General features: G+C 43.8%; 1 protein-coding gene across 1 annotated transcript in view; it reads right to left on the reverse strand.

Annotated features, from left to right (window-relative positions):
- PDE6B (phosphodiesterase 6B) overlaps window positions 1-14,634 on the reverse strand; it is a 28,789-nt gene extending 14,155 nt beyond the window's left edge. Inside the window, exons 1-6 of the mRNA XM_064642164.1 lie at window positions 7,361-14,634; window positions 4,921-5,073; window positions 4,495-4,584; window positions 2,034-2,174; window positions 945-1,019; window positions 790-854 (exon numbers count right to left, since the gene is read on the reverse strand). Of these exons, the coding sequence (XP_064498234.1) occupies window positions 790-854; window positions 945-1,019; window positions 2,034-2,174; window positions 4,495-4,584; window positions 4,921-5,073; window positions 7,361-7,771 (935 nt within the window). The 5' untranslated portion in view covers window positions 7,772-14,634. The remainder of the gene's footprint in view (window positions 1-789; window positions 855-944; window positions 1,020-2,033; window positions 2,175-4,494; window positions 4,585-4,920; window positions 5,074-7,360) is intronic.
- Between the last annotated feature and the right edge of the window lie 2,829 nt (window positions 14,635-17,463).

A 17,463-nucleotide genomic window follows, 5' to 3' on the forward strand; every position in this document is an offset into this window, starting at 1 on the left:
ATGCACAAGCAAAAAATTTTCATGTAAGTGAATACTTTTTTCTTCAAGGATTCAATACAAAATAGCACATAAAATATCACAGTTTGCAGAGGCTTAATAAAAAGTAATTCCTGGGAGTGGGGGCCATGTTTCAGATGTTCAACACAGAGAGAAAGATAAAAGGAAGTTTCTGGCCAAGGTTGTCTGCCAGCCTGAACTTTGAACACTGCTGTACTGGGGATCAGAACTGAGCAAAACTCCTGTTGTGTCAGGTTTGTCTAAGGTGCTCAAGGCTCCTCTGAAACATCCAGTGGCAAGAAGAGAGGGCAGTTCTCAGAAAGAGGATGTCTTCTGCTGTGAGGAGAGGAGGAAAGGCCAGAGGTAGCCCTAAGATGGGATCAGCGACTGAAGGATTAGAGAGAAGCAAGGAAGCATTGCCTCAACGAAAGGGCATCCTGGGTGGGCTCACCCACTTCCATAGGGAAGGTATGGAGGAGGAGAGATGCCTCAGCCTGGCAAGGAGAGTGGCAAAACTGCTGGCAGTCAAGACAGCTCACTTCTGCATCTACAAAGAATCACTGGTTGTAGTGAATTTTGGAGCCTGGCTTGCAAGTCAGGATCCCAGTGTCCTTGGGGAAATCTTTATCCCACAGAGATGTGAGCTGAAGAACCAACTTACATTCTGCCTCTCTTACTCAGTCTTCTATTAGTCCTTTGCATTTCTCCTCATGGTTGTCTTTAAATCATGGGGAACCTTGGTTTTACCTACACTCTGTATCAGTACCTTACTTACAGGGACTGGGCACTTACGGAATGACTTTAATGTCTTCTTTTCCATGTAATATATAATCGATGACCTTGTAAAAGACTATTTCCTACAAATAAAGAGAAGAGTGGTGTTGAAATCAGTGGTGAGGCAATCCAACCAGGCAGGAGAGAGGTAAAGAAGCCCTGTTCTCACGTACCCTGCCATCCGGAGTGCGAGGCCCTGAGTACGGGGGTACTTCTCCCAGCAGGACTGGCCATAGGTCAAAAAATTCCTGGTTTTAAAATTAAAGAAGAAGTTTTAGAGTAGAAAAGTGCATTCTGCCTCTGGTGTCAAAGCAACCATTGCTCTACTGTGCTGGTTTTTGTAGTGTGTAAAATAAGGCATCAAATAATAAGACTAGTTCAATACTAGGCAGCAGAATGATACCCAAATACCTAAATTGGGAAGTGGGGTGCATTATATCCTGCCTGTACACAGGGTGCTGCTTCATTCAGTGAACACTGCTGGCTGCACTCAGAGCAAATGGCCATGCCAACACCTTTTGTGTTCTTCCTTTTCCAGAGTGTGACTATAGGGCTAATCTACTACTTGCCAGATTGCTGAAATATTTTGTTTGCTTGTTCTTCTTAGGCTTCATTATAATGCTGATCAAAGTGTCTCTAGCACACTAATGATCTTTTAATACACCTCTTCACAAGACAGTGTGCTGTAAGAGCTCTGGCAGCACAATGGTCAGCCTGATCATGGAATAAAGCAGGGCTCCATTGACAAGGATGCTGCGTGACCCCCACATAGAACTTGACAAAGTTGCAGACAATCAGACCAAATCAGATGTAACTTAGCTTCTGTCAGCTTGTTTTCATGGAGACAAATTCCATTTAAAAGCCTGGATATTGTGCACATGGATGAGTCCTTCAGGAAAGTGGCTGCTTTGTTGCTGGGGGTTTCCACAGCTATCTCACTATACTTCTGATATCCACAGGCTTTCTGAGGTTGTGTTTATGTTGCAGGCTTTGACCAGGATTGCCACAGTCAGACACATTTTCCCCTCATTTTTCTTCCCAGCCTTTGACAGTCCCATTCTAGTGACAAGCTCTCCCCTTTTCCTCTATTTTCATGAACCCCATCTCTTCATTTGCACAACAAAAGAGTGCCAACCAAAGTAGGAATTACGACTCGAAGTTAATTTGCACTTTGACGGCCTCGGGAAAACTTATCTCAGCGTGTCTCCTCTCAGGGGACAGCAGCAATCAGAAAGATGCACAACACAGATGTGAACGCTCACCTTCTGCTTTGTCATGTCCAGGAGACCTACTGAGTACCGGTCGCAGTTCAGGTATGCCCTCACCGTGTAAAAAGCTTTGTGGAACTGCCTCTCAATGTCAGTCAGTTCCTCAAAAACCTTATTCGCAGACCACAACAGCACCTGCAGCGAAAGATCAAAACGTAAGCACAGCCTTTCCTTGGGAGATGGGCTTCCCAAATGTATTTGGAGCAACAAGGAAACGATTGGGGTTTTATACTGCAGTTCCTGAAAAGTGCAGGAAACCTACATAGCAAAATGCAAAAGCATTGCTTATTCATGCTGGGAATTAGTAGGGAGGAAGAGTCAGGTCATCTCAGGGTATTATGTAGAAGTGCAATCTTAAAAATACACCACGAAAAAAGTAGTACTGTCAGGTAGAGAGTTGTCTCCACTTAAGTTTTAAAGCCATTAGTAAAATCTTGCATCCAAAACCAGTTAACACCAAAAACGTTGCGAATTACAGAGGCTGGTGTTTGAAATATGTGAATCAACGCTTTCCTCAAAGCCTTTGCACAGCTGCTTTGTATGCACATCGATGTCTGCTCCTTTTACCTGCTCTGTGCCCCACAGATGTACCCTTAAGAAAGATGTTGCTATTAGGCCCCTTCATTTGTGAAAATGGAGGTTGCACAAGTATTGCTGGTGGTGCAAGGAGAGCCTTTGTGGGCCTAAAGGAGAAATATTCTCTGAAGTGGTAAGGAAGCATCTACACAGTTCCTTAGCTTAGCTAACGCATGTGTGTTTGTATCCAAATGTGAGTGCTTTGCTTTCTGATCCCAGGAGATGTGAGGAACAGTGCTTCAAAAGCACTGAGAGCTGCAACCTGAAGTGGACTGGACCTGTGCTTTGAACAAGAAGTGCTGTTACATGGCCACTGCCAGAAAAAGGGTGCCTCACCTCTTCACTGGACACTGGCGGATGATTTTGACAATCATGAGCTGCATCTGTTTCTGTTTCTAATTCATAAACTGGGACAACTCTATAAAATCTGAGACGCAATAAGCAGCAATAAGTAATGCTGAAAGCCACAAACTCTGTGAGGAGGACCGAAAGAAACATCTGAAAAATGTCTAATTCATGGCATGATGTAAAAAAGGTGGTCAAAATGTATTACATGGTCTTCTAATAAGACTCTTACACAGTATCTGAGCACAAGCAGACTGAACTGTCTTTGCACAAACCATTTTATGCACAGTATTGCACAGTCTTTGCAGATGGGATTTGCAGCATTAAAATCCTAGACCACCTTTGAGAATGTGATTTGCTCATTCTGTATTTCGGTGCTTTTGGTTATACCACAATGTATTAACTCTCACACAGACTGTAAGACCTAGATAGCCAGAGGTCTGATAACTGAACTACTGGTAGAACTATAGCAGTGTGTCCTGCATCTCGTTCTCACTTTCCTCCCTTTCTGTGGGACCTGCTGATGCAGCATAGTATATGGACACAGGATTCCTGGGTTCAGAAGCAGACCAGAGCACCCTCTGGGAGACATTAGGCCTTCCACTTTTTGAGTCTCCACTTTGTCTTCTATCCCATTTCTTACCAGATCTACTGCTAAGCCCTCAACAGCAACAAACCTTTGCCAGTTCTGCTTTAGTTGAACTACTCATCATTGCTGAAGGCTGTCTGACCTGGCCATCATTCATGTTTTTTATTAATAAAATTAGGTAAAGCATATACAATAAGGAATTAGTAAATGTAACTGCTGTCCCAAAGCTTCAAAATAAACTTGCATTCTGCATTCATTTTGCTGAGACAGGTAAAATGAATTCTTGTTTATTCCCCATGGGAACCCCCACTGGGGAATAGATCATGGCTGCCACAAAGCACAGGCGCCACTGCATGTCCTCTTCAATGATAACTGGTTGCCTTATACAGAAAGTGATTGCAAGGGTTCACATCCATCCCAATGATTTTGAGAATCCTATTGTAATACAAGTCATGGAAAAGAATGTTGGCTGATTATTTCAATTCAGAATACCCTAAAACCCTAATCTATGGTCATTTCTACTGATAGAGGCCAGTACAAAAGGTGTGCAACAAACATTTTACTGTCTCTAAGAAGAAATTCAATAGCATTCAAGATGAGGAAAAAATACCACATTCTCCTACGCCTCAGGAAGTCTTTTAGTGCTGCTGGCTGAAGTGGTTAAATGACCCAAGAGTGTTTTGCAGCCTCAAGTCAAAAAAACATTTGGAAGTCAGTCCTACTGAAACTGGTGCCACTGTGTCAGGTCCTGCACTTTTGCCAGTAGCAGCAGAAAGAGTAATGAAGGACTCTGGGGAAGGAACAGCACCTGAAAGCACTTGAGGGTATCTTTTTTTCCTGCTCTTAGGGCACAAATCTCTGAAGCAGATCAGGTACACCTTTGAAATCAGAAGAATGCACTCATTTGGTTTTGAGATATAACCCGTTTTGCATTTTCACTCTTACCTGGCCTCTTCGAGTCTCACAATTGTGAAGATAGCTCAAGTGATAAATTTTCAAGTTCAAGGATGCAAAATTCAGGTATTTCAGAAAAAGCTGCAAAGACAAATTATGAGATTGAGTTGAACGCAGTAGCAGCCTCATGTACACTGTATTTCATAACACTGCTTTACAAGCATCATGGGAATTTCCCTGGATAAATGCTTTGCTGTGCATTGGCATGAGATGAGGCTTATCCCACTGTGTCTTCCATGAAAGATTTATGAGATAAGCAACCTCACTTTAAGCCTCTTTTATTAGAGGGTGAGTCCCCTTTAGGGAAATTCACAACACGGAGCTTCACGGAAAGCAGACATCCCCAGCATAAAAGAGTCTGTTTTGCATGACACAGGTAACACCCTTCTGATAGAAACTCAGCTACTGACCACTTACTGTTTCATCGGAGCTGGTGAAGTGTGGGCCATTCAGTTTGTTAATAGCCACAATGACAGCAACCAAATCTTTGCCATTCAAGATGGGTGTCGCAAGGATGTTTTTTGTAGTATAGTTGGTGAGCTCATCGACAAATGGACTGAACTGGGCACACTGTTTAACAGAAAATTTACAAATTAAGCATTTTCCACAATATCCGTAGACTTAAAACCGAGATGAAGCACAGCCTCTCAAAGCGAGCTGCCTAAAGAAAGTTTTACTTAAAAATTATTGAGGAAGAGAGATGAATTAACAGAAAATTGGACAGTCTATGGATGATAAAGCTAGTACCAAGAGGAGAAGCTGTGGCTTCAGATTACAACGTGTGCTTCTAACTTTCTGTGGAGATCCTGCTAACCATAAGCTTTAACATGTCAAACTGTCAGAACAAGGAGGCTCTCCACTGATCATCCTCAGATAGATGACATTCTTCATAGTGCCTCCTTCACCCTTTCCTCCGGCTTCTTGTTAGCACTGTGGAGTGAATGCACACAGATACCTTGCAGCACTGCGTAGCCACGGTGTATGAACCAGTGCAGTCACTGGGAAGTTCACTCACTCTCATTTTATTTCTGCTTTTGCCTGGACCCTGAGGCTTGTTGTCAGCTCGCAGCATCCATGAAGCCATCTACTCCTTGTTCTCCCAGACGTTCCCTCACATGTTGCCGGGCCTTCGTGCGCGGGATGGCAGATGGTGGGGCAGGTACTCCAAGGGAGGATGGAGTTGGCACCACTAGTGTGTGTTTCCTGGGAATCTTCCCCTGCATCTGGCAGAAATCCACCCCCTTTTGCCCCAGGAGCACTTTGGTAGTGGTTGCCATGTGCAGACAGCTCTGCAATGGACTGGGCTGCCCGGGAAGTCACCCAGGAGGGAACTGCCATTCAAACCACTGGGGGCATGCTAGGTCATGCTGTGGAGCCAGCTCAAAAGGAACTTGTCCAGTTCATCCTTGTATCAATATTACATTGCCCCCCATGACAAAAGAAAACAAAGCAGAGAAAGCACAGTACAGGGAAAGCAGATGGCCCATCACTTCACTTGCATGGGGTCCTATTGACACCTCCATCACCTGCCATTAGGGAGTGCAGGGATGGTCCTGCTGACCCAAGATCTTCTCTCTGCTCAGGTGAATAACTCTTCCACCTGAGTTAGAAAAAGCCACACAGCTCTGATCATATTCAGAAGGTTGAACCAGAAGAATAATCTCTCCCTAATGTACTTCTCCCCATACCTTCCCTACTGCTGGGCCTTCTGCCAAATGGGATAGACCAAGCATTGAGTCTCTGGGTCTCCTTCAAAGGAATGTCTTATGGTGATGTCTGAAAGCACTCGGAGTGCAGCTCTTAGCTCACAGCACTGAAATGCTCCCATATTTCTGAAGAAACACCAGAAAGCAAACAGCTTTAAAAAGTTTGTCACATTCTGATGCTTCCCCCAACATCAGAAACAACCCAAATGTCAAAAAATAAAGCTGCAGGACCAAATCAGTGTCTGTGTTCTGTGTAAGACAAGGAAGGTTTTGCCAAAGTGTTTGGATATGCTTGTATTGAGCGACAAACTAATCGATCAACAGATGGTCTCTCTATAACTAGCAAACAATAGATGGAGTAATCCCAAATGCCATATTTGGGTCACATGGATTTTAGTTTTATACCTATGATTAGAACAAGCGGATTGTTATTGCTGCCATTCTGGTTTAAGGTGATTCAACCCAGAAGTATGGGGAGTAAATGTTGTCACGAAGGCATAAAAATAAAACATTAAAATTCCTGAGATCCCTCCAGTTTACAATGTTTGCTGAAAGAGTTTTTTTTGTCAAAGCTTGTCTTGTTCTGCTTCTGATGAAGATCCATCATACACAGGTTGCAGTTAACACGCTTGTTCTGAGGTCCCCTTGCTCTGTTTAATAAAAATGTCTCTAAATGCCCTTGGCTGAAGTTTCATCAGACAGTAACAATTTTCAAATGTTTTCTCTAGCGTAAAAACCCACTTTGTACTCCTGTAAAGGATTTCTCTCTCTTTGCAACTTACTAATGGATCATAAAATTCTGTGAAAAATTCCATGTGCATTCAGAGCAGATCTGACTTCCTCACTCTCCTCTGCTGGACTACGTGTGACTTTTATTTTTTTTTTAATTTGACAGGCCAGGTGTGGCAGCGCACTTGTTTCCAGGCACTAAGACCCAGCGTAATTAATGTGCTTAGCTTCACCTCATTCTACAAATGAAATTGAAAGCAACTTGAAGACTTGCTGCTGGTGCTTTTGTTTCCAGTACACAGCTATTACACCACAAGACCTTTGGCCAAGCACTGAGATGCACTGCTACCTCTTGACCCCTTTGCACTAGTAAGCATGTGAGCCTCTCTTCTACCCAGTAAATGAATAAATGGCAAACATACCTCATGGACATCCTTGATGTTCATGGTTTTCTTTGTCTGCGCAACATAGCCCACAATGCCTATGTCCAATGGATAGACAATCTCGCAGTCTGGGGACACCAGACATTCCTCCAGAGTACTTCCCTCTTGGATGTTGAAAAGCCTTGTTGCCAGTTCAGGTGTGCCATTTCTCTGCCTGTACATGAAAAGACTACAGCGGTCAGCATGAATAAGGGACCTGATTCTTCTCAAGGTCTTGAAAACAACTTTCTCCATGTTGATGCTTTCTTGCATGTCTTGGATCAACTCGAAAAGTATTTCGCTCTCATTGTTATCCCATGACTCTGTTTTCAGTTTCTTCTCAAAGTACTGCTTGGCAAAAGCAGGGTTACCATCAAGAAACTTCTCCACGTCGTCTTGACTAATGCTCATTGTGAATGCCCTGGATCTTGCGGAAGACGTGGTCGTTTCAAGCAGCACTCTAATTTCTCATGTAGTTCCTAAGCTTTTGTAGTAGAAGATGCTGCTTCTAGAATGACTAAGGGTGAAGTATCACTGCAAAGAGAGCTTGTCATCAGGAAGATGTATTCCTTTATAGTGCCGAAGGTGAGTCTGTGAGAGGACAGATCTTCTCAAACAAAGAGATTAGATGACCTCTACAAGAGCTTTGAGTCAACTTTCCGCTTCTTAATCTAACTGCAAACAAACACTGAGTACCTGCAATATCCAAAACCACTCTCCTTTCTCTTGATAAGCAGAACACTTACTGAAACAATTATATTGAGGCAGCAGCAACAGGGAAGAACTGCATCTCCTAACATTGAAATAAGCTCTTTAAAGTCTAATTAAATATATACTGCTTGGGCCTAATCCTTGGCTAACAAGGTGAGCATCTTATTATTCCTGCTCTCCTAGCTCCTAGCAGGAGTAGGAAGTGCGTCCTTCGCAAAAGAACACAGTGGCCAGAACAAAAATAGTGAGGTAACGCTGCTCTTTCAGGACTCTCTCTACAATTTCATGACTCTTGGACGGCTAGTCTAAGGGCTCTTCTCTAACAAAAGCACCAATCCTGAGTGCTTTAGTCCAGGTTTTGAATTGAATTTACAAGGACTATGGCCTTTTCATCTTGCTAGTAAAAACCTGGACAGGAAAATACGCCTCTTAGTGGGTCCTTTCAGGAAGGAGAACTTCCATTTGGGATTACTGGATTGAAACACTCTAAGAAAACATGGGAAGCCTTGAAGGCAACATAAACAAACAAAAAAACAAACACCAAACAAACCCCAAGCAAACCAGGAAGGTAGAAAAATTTTCCTCATCGCTATCAGTGGAGAGAAAGGGTGAGAATTATGGCTGTGAGAAACATAAGTTGTTTCACATCAGTGAAACCACCATGCTGTGCAAACAGCAGGTGAGGACAAATGTGATGCTGGGAGGCAAAATGCCTCAGAGGCCATCACCTTTCAGAGGAATTAATGCACAGGAGTTTTCACTACTGGCAAACAAGAGTAAGTCCCATCCACCACATTGCTGGAAAATAAACAAGAGTAACCTGCTGAAGGAGTAAGGGCCCAGGCTGTGCCCTCTCTGAGAGTGTTGTCACTACTGCCAGGAGTGGTTCAATCCAGCCCGAATGTGAATGTGGATACCTGGGAGGAAGGTGACTTGTTCTGGTAATTCTTGTAGCCAGGATACTAAAATAGAACTACTGCTCAAGAAGACTTGAAGGAGGTGATGTGTGCCAGGGCCACATACACTGCCTCCAAAAACCATGTTCCAAAAGAGGTACAAGGACCTACTCAGAGCTGGCATGGTGTGTGACTGCTCCAGATCTCCGGAACGGGGATGGGTGAAACCTTTTCCTGAGCAATAGACAGGACTGTCCCAAGCACAGAACTCGGTGGCAATGTGGAATTTTAATTTTCAGACATCTGTAGGGATGGCAGTGTTTCAGGTTGCAGGTTGTTAAGCCAGGTTTCACGCGTCACAGCAGTTTTCTGGCCACAAAGGCTGGCAGAAAGAGCAAGAGGGAGTTTTCTTTGGTTTTGACTGAAAGCAAGGGAAAGAATTGCCTGAAAAATGAAGGTGAGAGACAGTTTAGGTGAGCGAGACCATGAAAGGAAAGTTTCAAACTGGAAAAAAACAGGCCATTTTGTAAATTATGTGTCCTTGTTAATCTTAAGGAAGAGAAAACCAGACAGAAAGTGTATAAGCACGGTGAAATTATTGAAGATGTGTAAAAAATACAGTGAACAACTAAAAATGGAAAGTAAGAAAAGTCAAATTGAATATAAGGTTACATTAGGAACATGAAGAGCAATAAACACTTTCTGTTTCTCATATAGGGAAGAGCAGGAATATTAGGGAAAGCATTGAAGAGCTGGAGTTTTTAGAATGTTGTGTGAAATAACCTCTAAAATGTTAATGAGTTTTTCTGACAATTAATGGAGGATCTTCTGAGGATTTGAAATGCTGGGAAAAGGTAAATGCAATGATTCTTTCTGCAAAATAGGAAGAAGAAAGAACTGGAGAATTTCACAGCAGACCATTTTAAATTTGGCTTCTAAGAAATACAGGAACAAATGTGTGTCTGTACATAAATAGAGGAGACAAGTAACATCCAATGTGATTTTGTCAAGAGCAATCTGTGTCATACATCATAATTTCCTCTGTAAGTCTTGAGACAAAAAGAAAGTAGTGACTGCCACAGCTCTTGACTGATGAGGAAATGACACACAAGATACTCTCTTCAGGTGAAAGCTTAGATGAAGTAGTTAAAAGGCGGCAGCAAATATATTTGAGAGATGAAGAGCTGTTGTTAGTAGCTCACTAAAGACATTCAGAACTTCTTGAGTAGGCTTCTCTGTGGAGGCTCTCATAGATGTAGGGCATCTCATTATTTCCACTGATGGGTGGAAAAACATTGAGTCGGTGAGCAAGCCACGGTCAGGTGTCTGTAAGTGTGTTTTAGCACCATCTTAAAACTAAGTTGCAGACAGATGTGCTCAGGACTAGAGCACTAGACCTCACCAAGGGTGTATGGAAAGTCCTATTCAGGTGGAGAACAGTCACCTGGTGAATTCATGGGGATGAGTCACTGTCTGGGCTTAACAGAGACCGCACATGTGTCAAGGCTACCAGGCAGAAGGAGGTGTACATCCATTAGGATGAACCTTCTATTGCATAACAGATTATGCCAAGTTGTACTGAACAGATGTCTCATGTGGAATACAGTGGGAAAATGTGACCTCTGAGGAAAGACTGAGGTTTCTCATGTCTCTTTTCTAAACAAAACAATCTCCAACTCTATTAAATGCTACTGCTAAGAAAAAGGGATCAGTCTGTTCTCCATAATCGTGTCAATACAGTAGATTTTAGACCTGCACAGAAAAGGCTTCCAAAACAGTGGGAAGAGATTGCTCTTACCCAATCTTAGGTATCCCTAGAAACAGAGATGCATCCTTTTCTTCAGCAAACACTTTTAGTCAGAAGAGATGCACATGTAGTGATAGAGCCAGCTGGAATTCATACAGACGAACAATTTCTTAAAACTGGAGGAAAACTAATTTTTCTGCCACTGGGTTTTTGAAAAAAGTCTGAAGTGAAGTGTAGCTCCTCTTACAGTTCAGCATACTGTAGCTTGGCACTTTTTAGGATCTATTGGAACCTCCTTGTGCCAGGTCATATTTGCGTAAGGAGAGAAGGTCTCCAGGGAGCTCATAGCCACTTCTCAGAAACGTTTCGATGTCCATGAATCAGACCATCTATGAAATAGCTATCACAGGACACAGCTATACAGTTAGAGGACATGCTCAGGATGCCCTGTATCTGAACAGAAGGTCCTTTTGGCTTTGCGACATGTGGTGTTTTCTTGACATAAAAAGGTTTTGTGGATGCACTAAGAGGTATGCAAACTGCTGTATATGCTTTTTGGCTGTCATTTGGGAGCCGAAAAATTGCAAATGGGTGAACTTTTGTATCTTTTGGATCCAAACCCTCCAGATATTCACACTTTGTTTGGTATGAAAGGTTATGTTTCGTTCAAGATAAATGTTTTTGTTTCAAAACATTTATAAGAAAAACAAGCAGTGTCCAACAGCAATACTCCAGGCCCAAAATGTGAAAGATCCAAACTCAGTTCCTGCTTCTGCACTCAGGGTTTGAAACTTAACAAGGTTTCCTCCTAAAAAGGGGAAAGAATGAAGGTCCTAAAGCACTGAATTTTCTAGCTGCAGAGGTGGAGAAACTGATGCAACATTTGTTAGGCTAAGCCAGGGCTGTGCAAGTGCAGTGTAGTTGAAACCATGTAGGAATGGCAGGTGGAAATCTAAATCACCTTTGAAAATGGAGCCAGCAGTGCCACAGAAACCCCCTTGGAGAAGGGTGGTGGGCTGATGTACCCAGAATTCAAAGCATGGTGCAAAGGCTTCAGGTATTCCTTCCCTAGGCCTTCAGGGATACTCAAGTGGCACCATGAAAGCCTTCGCTGGCATAACATTGGTAACTGAAGTGGATACAATCTAAGCTTGCAATAGGATAATGTTCTTTGAATGGACTTAGGCAGACAATGGAGGATTTTGGAGGAGGATGAGGATGCTATTTTAGGAAACTTGCACTAGACTGTCACGCAGCATAATAATATCTGAACACGTGTGGTTGCACAAATTTGTTTTTAATAGCTTTAAACCTGAATTGCAAAGTTGGCATAGGACCTCTACTTTGTGGGGTGTCGGTGGACGTCACTTAAACAGTGTTTCAAATGAAAACCTCAAGTGTTTAAGCTGCCCTGAAGGCTTGGCTGGCAGCTGGGAAAATGAGCTCAAGTTCCTGGGAATAAAATTCCTCTCCTCCCAACAACTCATATGACAGTCTCTCCCCAGTCCTAGGAGGGACACTACTGGAGACTCCAACTGTGGAGTAGAATCATCCGGTGCAAAACGTACCTTCCAGGAAAAGCAGCACTGTTAGGACCACTTATGGGACTGTGTCCAAAGCAGTGGGCGCAGACAGTGCACAGTGCCTGCAAAGCAGAAAGAGGGAAGGCAAGTGCTGAGGATGTCAGGGCTCAAGATGCTTTGTGCCTCTCCTTCCTGGGAACATTGTTTTCCTCCTAACCAAGAGGCTGTGGGGAGAGGAGCTGCAAGTGACTAATTTGATTAGACACTATCCTTACAGGATACTGTATTGACAGCTATACTCAAACCTTTCTGACCCCCTCATCCGTTGCCGCATAACGAGATTGCAGCTTATCTGATTTACCATGTAATATTCTCATGCCACCTGCTTGTACACAAGAGTTAGCTTTCCTGCCTGGAGCTATGGGAGCCCAGCGAGGATCAGTCATGTCCCTTGCCTCTCCTGGGCCAGGGTCTTCTTCTACTCCCCAGGGTCTGGTTGCTCCCCCAGCTGCACGTGGATTGTCTCTTGCTCCACAGAGGGCTAGTGTGCAAAACCTACAGTCTTCGCTCAGCATCCTCCCCCTTTCCTTCCCCTCTGTGGCTGTCCAAGGACCTTTAGATGGCACCACAGCATGACCCTGCCTCCTGGGATCTTGCCCCTTGTCCCAGACACTGCTGTGCCACACTCCTGCCTGCAGTGCCAGGTAGTGCAGCCACCAGTGGGTGAGAGACTGCCACCCACTGTCAACACACATGGTCAGTCTGGCTGGAGCTGGACTGGGGCAGAGGGCACCTTAGCAAGTCTGGGGATGGCACCAATCTGGGGGAGCAAGGGGCAATGCTACCCTTCATCAGGACCTCAGGGGCTGGAGAACCTCCTCCAGCCCAGACTGGGCAAGCTCTGAGCCCTGCCCCTGGAGCTGGCAGGAGCCGACAGAGGTACAGGACAGCAGCAGTGGGGATGTGTGTCAGCCAGGGTGTGTGCATGAGCACAGCTGGAAACACATACTTGTTTTAATGCAACCTGGCTGCCACACAGAAATGCAGCAGCAGAGCACAGGAGCATGGATTAGTGACAACTCCAGGTCTGCAGGAAATGCAGCTTGAGTAGCAGCTGGTTATGCTAGAGCTGTGTTTCCTTGCTGGAGGGACAGCTGATATCTGAATTGTAGCAGGATCAATAAATATTTGTAATAAAGTAAAAATCCCATGCACTACTGTGTAGAGGGGAAAATGTGCTGCTGCCAGTTCAGTTGCAAGGGGTGAGCAATGTGCTTGCATTTTGGCCAGAATGTTGACTCCATTTTGTCATGACAAAGGAATATCAGCCCTCATCTTATCAATTCTTTTGGAAAATTACCCCAAAATTAGCATACTAATTTATATGTTGCATTGGTGAATTGCAGGAATCAGTCAGAGATTTACATCTGAGTGGTCCTCACAGAAAGGAGGTGGATTTCTGAAAGTGGCAGCCCTTCTCTTGCACTCTAGCTCACAGGTCAGTTTGGGATTTGGCAAGTCTGATTGGTACTTTTTTGAGAGACACTTATGAGGAAACTTATCTTTGTCTTGCCAGAAGACTGGAAATATGCCTAAGCCTTCATTAAGACACCACAGACCTGATGTGGCTTTTTGACCTTATCCTCCCTGTATACATGGTAAATATGCACAGATTCCCTTAATTTTATGGTGAGATGGCACAGTTAAAATATTACAATACAGTAGCAGTGGCAATTTCTGAAATAAGTCTATGAGAGTTTATTATGTTTCAATTGGCAGACTGTATCCAAAGATCTTAGCACGAATCACTGAACCTTGAATAAGAAGATTACCTCGTTCATCAAATGTCTTGTGAAGCTCAAGAACAAAAAAGATCATTAAACCCTTCCCAGACTAAACTGTGTGCACTCCTTGCACAACCATCTTCCCAAAATGGAATTTGGGCATGGAATTAAGAAAAACACAATTGTAGGACACAAGAAACTTTTAGAAAGAATACTATTAACAAAATAGAGGTGTACTCAAAAGTGGATTTGCTCATGCAGTGCCAGGAAGAAGCAATGAAGAGGAGAGAGGAGGCTCTAAGGAAAGATTTGCAGAGGAGAGCATCCCAGATAATGAAGTGATTTTTGGGAAACGTGGCCGCAATGTGGGGGGAAAAATAATACAGAGAGCAGGATTGTTTAGTAGAAAAGAAGGGGAGCAGAGAAACTGACTCTAGCTTCAAGAATAATGAAAGAGCAGGGAGATGATAAAGTAATGGGGAAGAAAAAAAGGGCTACTGAGTCGGTAAAAAGCTGTGGAACCAGAGGAGTATAAACAAGCTTAGCCACCATGGGTAGCAACAAGTCAAGCCAAAAAATCACAAGAAGAATCTGGGAGTGCCTGTGTAGTCTCAGTGCAGTATGAAGGGGGGTCAACGCTGGCAGGTACAAGGCTGCAGCAAAAAAGAAACAAGTGCTCGTATTCCACAGACCAGCAGGAGGGTTGGTCATACAGGTGTTTTACAGGAGTGGCCACAGCTCCCCGTGCTGGGGCTGCAGGCACAGAACTGCAGTGAGTCCTGCAGAGGTTTTGATGATGTCTGGGCACAGTGTGGCCTGTCTCCTCTTCCTTCTCCCCGTGTGGGCAGAGGGATGTTTAGTGTTCATTTCCTGCAGTAGAGGTTGCTGCAGGTGGTATTTTTAATGGGCATTAGTAACTATCTCTTTGAGGCAACATTGCAATTTTCAGTGTTTCCAGCTTGTTGTTCAGTCTGAAGCAGATGTAAACTTAGTCTTCAGGTCAAGTGTTTTCTGGTTGTAAGTTTACAGAGGTAGTAACACTGTGGGACTCTCAGAGTTGACTGGGACCTCTGAGATCTTCAGTAAAATAAATAATTTTTATATGTATAAGAAGCATGACATGGTGAAAACAGTGAAGTTTCCTACCTAGAGAAGATTTACACTATTTAAGATCTTGCAGCTTCAAAGATGAGCTGTTTAAAGCATAAAACAAACAAGAAAATCCTCCATTACTGAAAAATAATTTTATCATCTTTGACAGCTGAAAAAAACCCTCACAGTTTGTTTCTCTTTTCTGAAGCTACATAGTTCCATCCATTTCTCCTGTAGAAGGTGCAGAGATTGAAAGCTGAAATGCAGTTGTATGTGAAAGCCTTTGTTTATTATCTAGCTCTGTCACTCACTGATCAGCCTGGTGTTCACACCTTCCATCCTCTTGGAACGCAGAGAGGTGCTCTGACCTAAACCTTCCCTCCTTGCACCTTCTGTTGCAGGTGGAAGCTGTGTCCTCTAATGCCTACTAGGGCCATGTGCCCAGCTAATGGCTTTTGACTGCGTGCACATACAGATTTCCTTGGCTTTTGTAATTTGTGCTTCTGGTTTTAGCTTTTAAATCCATCATCGGGGCTGGCATGGACATCCTGGCTTATCCATAGCTACTCAAGCTCTGTGCCAGCAGTATCACTTTTGTAAAGCACTTTGGGATGCGTGCTATGTAAGAAGCTGTATATATCCCATTGGAGTAATCTGGTGCAATAATCTGGAGGCAGCATTTACTGTTCTGCAACATACTGACATATGGTCTCTTTTTACAGCAGCATATGGGCTGCTTCACTGCAGTGTCACATGCTTGTGTGTGCATTGCTGGAGAACACACATCCCACTTCCAGATCTGCTGAGGACCGAGAGGACAGTGATAGTCTGCTCCACTCCTTCATCAGGGTGGGAGGCAGCAGAAATAAGGCTTCCCCACAGTGGGACACCACACGAAGGCTGTGGGTGTAGAGGTTTTCATTTTCTGTGACTTCTGCTGGGAAGTGCTGATCTTTTCCAATGAAGAGAGTAATGCAACACAGATGACGAGGAAATTGTTTGAGGTTTGTTCCTCTGTCATTCAAGGGTAATGTTCTTGGGTGTGTTACATCATTAGATTAAAAAGGAACCGTAAATCACTGCTGTATGACTTTCAAGGAGACATTCAAATACCCCACAGTTTTAAATGCCAGGAACTGACAGGCACCTTTCTTTCCTGAAGTATGATAGTGTAATTCCCAGTAAATGTGTTGACTGTCAACTGGCAGAGCAGGGCTCATGTACTCCCGTGCACGTGACACATCCCAGACAAAGACACACACATGTCCCCTGTTCTCAAGCAAAAACAAGGGCCTGCTCAAGGCACAGAGGAGTCAAAGAACCTCAGCTCCTCTGCCACGGTGGGCAGTCAGGCTGGAGTGAATGGCTTTCTCAGAGCCACTGGCAAGGCCTTGACAGAAAAGTTAAGTACCACCCACTCTCCCATATCCTTCAGCATCTGGCTGCCTTGGTAGAACAGAGTGAAGGCAGAGCTGGCTAAAATCTCTCCTGCAGTGGGATTTTAACACACAATGAGCTACTGGCCAAAGAGGCATATCAGGTTTTTTTGTCATCAACTGGTTTCTGCACAACTGTACAGATGATGGTTGCAGCTTGATCAGTGAGCTGCTGGATTTCACTTTCCAATGCATGACAGTTTCCCCAAATGGCCTGTTGCTAACCTCTACCAAAAGACCATTCAGGCCCGAGGCAGTCTCATCAAAAAGAGACCTTTTTTTGGCCATCCGATAAGAAGGTGAACATTTTGGTTGTTGTTTTCTAGTGTTTACTATTGGCATACTGTTGACTTATCTCTATACATATCTGGTATTTATGACTACTGAACTGATCCATTTGCAGACATTGGCAGGTTTATTCATTTTAGTTGCAACATTTGTTTAAAGATACCATATTTGCCTTTTTCATGCCAAGCTGCCAGTTCCTGGAGGGTAGAGATCATCCCTTTCAGCACAAGAAGCCTAGAGATTCTGCCATTTCAAAGTGGACAGGAGGGGTGACATCTGCAAACACGAAAGGAGTTCTGCTCTCTGAAGGCAAGGTCTCTACACTTGAAGGTACACTGTGGGGTATCTCTATGGCTTGATCTGATTCTTTCCCTGGGGTAAGGTAGGAGAAAGGAAGTTGTTCCCTTCAGACAGCAGTGAGGTAACAGACCAGAGTTAATTTAATCCCTTGTGTTATTCCCAGGACGCCTTCCAGAAACAAGAGGCACGGAGAGTATGTGAATATCCCTGGACATATAGATCATGCATGTAATAATCTGTTTCCTTTTCTGTTCATGCAACAGAAGCAGCTTAACACCAAAAATGCAGGAATAAGTCTATAGGCTCTAACTTGTTGCAAGCATGAA

This window comes from Pseudopipra pipra, chromosome Z, assembly GCF_036250125.1.
Source record: "Pseudopipra pipra isolate bDixPip1 chromosome Z, bDixPip1.hap1, whole genome shotgun sequence".
NCBI lineage: Eukaryota > Metazoa > Chordata > Aves > Passeriformes > Pipridae > Pseudopipra > Pseudopipra pipra.